The sequence below is a fragment of the Bidens hawaiensis genome, unplaced genomic scaffold (genome assembly GCF_021521415.1).
Source record: "Bidens hawaiensis isolate Kalapana, Puna unplaced genomic scaffold, B.hawaiensis_p1.1 tig00041744_1, whole genome shotgun sequence".
Classification (NCBI taxonomy): domain Eukaryota; kingdom Viridiplantae; phylum Streptophyta; class Magnoliopsida; order Asterales; family Asteraceae; genus Bidens; species Bidens hawaiensis.
The window spans coordinates 25,191-32,502 of NW_027505738.1; the positions used below are offsets into that span (position 1 = coordinate 25,191).

Sequence of the window (7,312 nt, forward strand, 5' to 3'; positions counted from 1 at the left end):
CTAAAAATAAGTAAACACAAGCTAGAAACATTCATGTCAAGAACCAACAAATCTGCCAAAAAGTTAATACATTAGAAAGCATGGGATCTAGTGAAACCACAAGACCACAATAGTTTCTGTCATATCAACATCAACTGCCGTCACAAAAACCGACGTATCACTTCCAAGTTCTAACTTCTAACTAACCAGCATACAAACCCCAAAACAAAGAGGTGAAAAACAGGAGATTGCACCTTAACATCTTTATATCTACACGTATACAATTTCAAGACATTCACCTCTTTCATCCCTTCAAAACACCCTTCTCAAAAACCAACCCGCACCCGGTTTCACTTCAATGCAGGTTTTCTAGTCATATATACAAAACTTATGTACCATCGAAAGTCAACCATTTTCAGGCTCTGACCAAAAACATGACCCTTGCACCGTGCACTAACAGACTAACAGTTAAAAACTACCATTATCCGGTGGGCTAGCCAGTGGCTCCCCTGGGTACAGATGTTCCTGTAACAATAATATTATTAAGGTTGACTTTATGAAAATGGTGAACGTCAAACGTTGAGTTTTATGAAGTCAATGCATTATTCGTTACCTGATCAACAGCATCCGATCCCTCAGATTGAAAAAGCAAAGGCCGACATTGTACATCTTCGTTCATCAAACTGGAGTTTTGAAAATGAGTTACGAGTGCCGCCTTTCCTTGGATTCTAGCGTATGCTAACGAGGCTACTTTTTCACTGTTAAACTTCTCCCACCTCTTCCCATTGAACTCCTAAAACACAATTTACATAGTATCATTTTATGGTAGTTGAGGGTATATCGGTCAACGAGTAAATGAAGATAAAATTTGTTTACTAAAAAGAACCTGGTAAAACTGGATAATATGCATCGGCGAAATCATATTGATAAAAGCGTAACCAACGTTGCATTTGTTCTGCATTGTTAAAATAACAAATGTTACATTTCTATGTATAGTTTCATATATGTATACTTTTATTATTTTTATACCTTGAAGTCGATCGGCAGGTAGATAAAATCATAAGTACCGCAATGACGTTCGTTAATGGCAGCTAGAAGCATCTTTGAAGTATACCTGAAAAACAACAAATGCATATTATGATATTAATATTAATATTAATATTAATATATTTGATACAAATGAAAAGGTTTAAATCTTATGAAAGACTTACTTATTAGGGATGTTTTTTATCATTAAAGTTGTTCGGTTATCTTCCCCGTTGATGATCTTGCCAAGATCGAACTGAAACTGTTTCATGCTATCCATCGGGTTTGCATTGTGATCGACCCAACGGTTTCGGGGGCTGTCTATATTTAACGATCCTAGTCCCGGGTAATGTTCGGTACCTAAGAACACATGACCAATCCTAGGAGACATGCTTCCGAGACTCGGGGACCCGTTTCCGATAACGATCATCGACCCGCTCGGGTTTAAGAAACTTATTCCCCCGAAAGTCGGAGGACTCATGAAATGTCGGTCAAATGAATACCCAGATGGTGCCGATCCAAAATGATGGTGTAGTTGAGATGAACCAACGAACGGGCCCGGTTGGCCCGTGAACGGGTGGACCATGGTTGGCGATTGAGTGGTGGTCGGGAACCCGTGACTAGGTTTGTTGGGACTTCCCCAGAGAAACTCTGGACCCGATAACGTTTCGATCCCTGAAGCGGTAGATCCCGGTGCACTAAAACCGGACACTTTGTGATCTTTGCCAATTGGTGCTATTCTTGCGGGTTGTGTATGCAGAGTAGAAACCAACCCGGGTAAACCGTTCGGGCTCAATGAAGCGAAAACCGGTGAGTTGGTCAAACTTTGTAGCGGACTATGTTCTATAGGACTACCAAATTGTGGCCAAACCCCTACACGAAACGCATATAAATAAGCAAATTGACGAAGTAATAACACGGGCCCGCCAGTTTTAAAAAAAAGTGTTTGACCTGGAGGTGAGTTGGCAATCAAGGGGTCCACTTGGAGTCGAAAGCTTCGAGTGTCGTCTTGGTCAAACTCATGACTTAGTTGCAGCATTTGACTTAAAACAGTTAAGGGGCATTTTAGTCATTTACTAATAGTCAAAACATATAGAAGCATTAATGAAAACACGAAAGTAACTTACTTTCGGCGGGACCCACCGGGACGACTATGATCAAGCTTTATGCGTTTACCAGCTATCTCACTCCGGTTGAGAGCCCGCAACGCTGCATCCGCAGCTCTAATGTCGTAATATTCAATAAACTTATGGTGCCTTTTGTACGGTGTCTCCCTAATCTGTTATCGCGTATCAAAAATATAAATATTAATTTGAGAAAAAACTTCATTAATAAAAAATTATTAACTATTACCTCTTTAACCTCACCATACACTCCAAAGATTTGAACGAGATCGTCGCACGAAACCGACGGGTCTAAGTTAAAAATAACCAGCGTTCCTTGATTTATATCCTTGTCAGACGGATTATCCTGTTTGCAAAATGAGTTTTAAACTATTATTTAATTGTTACATTAATAAATAATGTCAGAAAACGAGATTCGAACCTTTGGAATCGAGTAGTGAATGTCGAGCTTCCTCCTCCTTAGAGGCTTATTTTGCAACGCACGCATAGCGGTTCGAGCCGCACGGATATCATAATAAGATATCATCACAAAACCCCTATGCTTACACGCAGTGTACAATGTTCTAATATCACCATATTGCTACAAAATACATAAAGAGTTAGTTTTTAAGATTTATCTCAAATGGTCAACGGAAGTCAAAGATCGGTGTCGTAATGTAATATACTAATATATGTAATATACTATAACTACCTCAAACAAAGTTCTTAGTTCGGAATCCTCAACGTTACTGTTAATGTTGCGCACGAATAATGTTCTAGAAGGATGCTCGCCATACGGATGTTGTACCCCTGAAACGGTCCCCACACCATTCGATATATTGTAGTGGGCCCCACCGTTCGCGACAACACCGTCAGGAAAACTTACTTTTGACATGCGGAAATTCAAGTTGTCCATCATATCATATTCCAACTCCATACCTCCACCACTTCCAAAAAGATCAAAATCGTCTAACTCGTCAACACGGTTAGGAGTCAAATTCGGGTCAAACACGTCCATTGCATCGGCTAAAAGATCATCTTCATTAGGTAACAAGCTCCCAATTGCATGATTTTCAATATCTTCAAGCAAACCATTGGTTTCTACATATTGATGCTCGTTTTCGGCATTGTTAATCACTACATGTTGAACAAGAAAAAGTCAAAGTTATACCCTTTGACCACAAGTCAATGTAGCTATTAGTAGGGGTGTGCAAGAAACTGAAAAAACCGATCGGAAACCGAAAAACCGAACTGAAACAAAAAACGATGGTTTGGTTTTATGTTTTTTGTGAAAACCGAACTAACGGTTCGGTTTTGGTTTTGCATATAATAAAAACCGAAAAAAACGAACCGAATTCCTAAATTTTTGTTTTTTTATATTTTATATTAAATAATATATAAGAATTTAACAAATATGCAACTCAAATATTTTTGGTCTGATATATAATAGTCTATTATTTTACAATTAACAAAATTATTTATACCTAAATTCATTATTTTTTGTCAAGTTTTTTTTCGGCCTAAAAATTTCAAGCTCAAATGGCAAAGCCGAAATCGAACCGAAACCAAACCGAAACCGAACGGTTTCAAAAACTCCAAAAACCGAAGTTTTGGTTTTCAGTTTGGTTTTAGCTAAAAACCGCACCAAACCACACCCTGCACACCGCTAGCTATCAGAGTATTAGTCTATTAGACAAGATAATTCATACACTTTTCGTGAGGCAAAACCGGTAATGAGCTTGAGAAAAGAGTGGCATCATCGGATCCGGGCAACATCCCTCTCACCGCCTTTGAATAATCCATTTTTATTACAAACGACCTACGAGTCACAAACCACGAGTCAAAGAAAGCAAAATGTGGCTAGCTTGTGGTCAAATTATTAATAATAAAGTACATTCAAAATATGTCATATGAATCAGTGAAAGTACATAGAAAAGAAAAAGGCCATGAGCCCATGACATATATATAAATGTGACACATATAAATATGAACATGTTAATTACATAACCAGTTTTAAGTAGAGAACCACGACAATGACATAATATGCGATTTTTTTCAAAATGATTATATGCATTGATGTACCTATAAGTTTCAAACAAACACCAACATATAGAATCAACTTATATTTTAACCCCCCCCCCCCCTTTCATAAAGATAGGCAGTGCATATCAACAAGCCAAAGTACAAAATTACCCTCTAAGGGGGGTGTTTGGATGTGCATTTAAACTCATAATTACAAGTTTTTAATATTTTGCAAAAACTGCTTCAGAGTTTCAGATTATTTAATGTCAAAAATAATATAACTTGCAAAAACACAATAGCAGTTAATTATTACTTATTCACAAAAATGTAAAATCATCTGAGCATTCAAACCCCAATAACTTCTTTCAAAATGCAACATCCAAATACCCCCTAAAATCATTGCAATGTAAAAAAGCAATATTTATTATAATAATAATTTAATAACAATAATCAATACTTATTTTTTTAATCCAACAAAATCCCAAATATAAAAAAAAAAATCAAGAAGCTGATCACCGATCACAACATGCAACATAATCAAAGCAATATTCAACAAATATTCAAATACACAAAAATCATTTTTGTTAAAAAAAATAATAAAAAAAAAAGGTTTGAAACTTTACACACAAGAAATCAAGAAAAAATGATACCAGGAGATGGGTTTTTTTATAAAGATGATAATAATAAAAAAAAACCCACTTTAAATCTATGAAAGATTTAACTGAAAAATGTGTACTTGATCGGATGAGTGTACGTGTGTTTTTGTGTGTGTGTGTGTAAATTTCACTTGAAAAAAGTGTAAAAACACACACACAGAGACACATAAGATACTTACACGTATGTATGTATGTATGTAATGTATCCGTATCTATGTTGGAGAGAGAGAAAGTTACTATTGGAGAACAAGACAGAACTAAACTGAAGTGAAAAGGTTTGGTTTTAATTTTAAGACAGTGGAGTCTTGAACACCATTTAAATGTACTTTCATGTCCGTCACCATAAGTCCATAAATATAATATATTTCACTTGTAATTACTCTTTTGCCCTCAAGGTGGATGTGGAATACCACTTCTGCCCTTATGGAAATTACAGTGTGAATTGATTTTTTAGGTGAATTATAATAATTAGAACATTTTAATCCTAGCTTTCTTTAATTCTCAAAGCAATTTTAATTTAATACTAATCAGTATGTTATAAATTGTTTTGAAATTAGAAAAAAAAATGAAAGTTAGATGCATATAAAGTTACGTTTTTTATTAGAGAGAAATTGTCATTGATAGTTGATTTGAACACTAGAAGTGTTGTTAGTCACATTATTATTAGGGTATTAGAGTACTCACATTAGCTTTTCTATATTCATATTTATCTCTAAAATTTATAGTTTTTCGATATTTTGCATCTTCATAAGGTTCTTTATCTTCGTCTCTATATATACAGTTTAATAAATAGTAATACTTTAAATATAGAGATGTACTATTCATCATCTCTGTAAATATTTATGAGTGTATAAGAAAGAAAAGATATAATAAAATAAATATTCATGGGTGAGATGGAAAAAATAGAGTTAGAAAACATGATGTGGCACGTTTAAATACAATTTAAAGATAAATTTAGAGAAATGTGGTATTTAGTTAAATTATAAAGATGGAGATAGCAAAACCAAGGTGAATAGGAATCAATCACATGTCAAAAGTAAAAAGTGTATGACCATTTATTAAATGTTTATAAAGATTTATGAAGAAATTATGTAAAATTTGAAAAAATAGAAATAAAAGGATTTAAGTGGTCAAGGCTTTGTCTCTACCAACAATAGTGAGAACAACATATCTTAAGTTTTTTAAAAGCTAAAGTTTTAAAAAGAAAGAGTGATGTTGAATATTAATAACATGGTTTCTACAATCACCAATAAGGAAATAGAACTCAGTTTTAGGCAACATATATGTTATTGTTTTTTTCTTTATTTATCCAAGCAAGAGTTTATATATTCATATTCTAACATAAATTATGATTCTTTTAACATTTGTGTGAAAGAATCCAACTTTTTGGTAGTTGTATTTGGGGGTCTATATAACTATGTGTGTGATTTTACAAGAAAGTCCATCTTTCTCTTAATTTATAGTTTTCATTGCATAAATTTATTAGATATTGCATAAGATTCAACCGTGTGGGCGGTATTGGGGGAACACTGCGCCAGGGTGGAGTCATACTTCCCAAAAGTAACTCACGTATGTGTTTTTTGCCGCAAGAATCATATTTCCCAAGGATTACACATCAAAGCAAGCTTAACTTAGAGTTCTCCACTCATTTACAATCATTACTTCCAAAACACGTTAATAACATTTAAGGCATTCCATTTTTAATGGACCGGGATCTCTTATATTTCCCAAGGATTACACATCAAAGCAGACTTAACTTGGAGTTTTCCACTCATCTACAACCATTACGTCCAAAACACGTTAATAGCATTCAAGGCATTCCATTTTTAATGGACTGGTATCTCTTATATATAGTAATAATACTGTGTGATTTGCCTAAGCTATCATATCATCTCGAGCTCCATTGGGGCTCCTAAATCCAATAAAGTAATTTTCCATCTACATGTTTTTGGTTTCATAACTTTAAAAGGAACTTAAATTAAGATCAACTTCAAGTTAATTTACATTTTAGAGTTCCTACTCAATAATCATATCCACCAATATATATTTGTGATTTTTTTTCTTATTTATTAAAAAAAATATATTTTATATCATCCATATTCTCAAGTATCAACATAACTTACAATCGTTTTACAGGTTTTTGTGTAAAAAATAACCTTTTGATGGTTGTATCTATGAGGTTACACATATTTCTCTTATTTTGTAGTTTAGATTTATATACCCATTATACAGTATTGTATGTGTGATCTTCTTGACCACATATAGAATGAGATCTCATACAAGGTGAAAATTTTAATCCTTGATAAGTGTGGAGATTGGGTCATTAGTTTCATTTAATAGACAAAGCTTATCTTGTGCTTATACGGACAACCATTTCGCCATAGGAGATCATAAAATTTTATTTTGACGTTTATCCCACATCGGACAGGAAATGCTAGTTTTGTATGAACCAAGCCTATAAAACGAGGCCATCGGGTACCAAGATTTCCACACAACCCATGAGTGATGCACTTGCCTAAGTCGATA

At 34.3% G+C, this 7,312-nt stretch overlaps 1 protein-coding gene across 1 annotated transcript; it reads right to left on the bottom strand.

The window, feature by feature from the left end:
* Positions 1-415: 415 nt before the first annotated feature.
* Positions 416-3,921, bottom strand: LOC143615046 (protein MEI2-like 2). Its single transcript, XM_077088300.1, has 11 exons — positions 3,818-3,921; positions 2,821-3,245; positions 2,551-2,709; positions 2,359-2,475; positions 2,133-2,284; positions 1,957-2,048; positions 1,191-1,878; positions 1,009-1,093; positions 866-934; positions 593-772; positions 416-504 (listed from the first exon to the last, which is right to left on the bottom strand). The coding sequence occupies exons 1-11, from the start codon at positions 3,909-3,911 to the stop codon at positions 448-450; spliced, it is 2,118 nt and encodes a 705-aa protein (XP_076944415.1). The 5' UTR covers positions 3,912-3,921; the 3' UTR covers positions 416-447.
* Between the last annotated feature and the right edge of the window lie 3,391 nt (positions 3,922-7,312).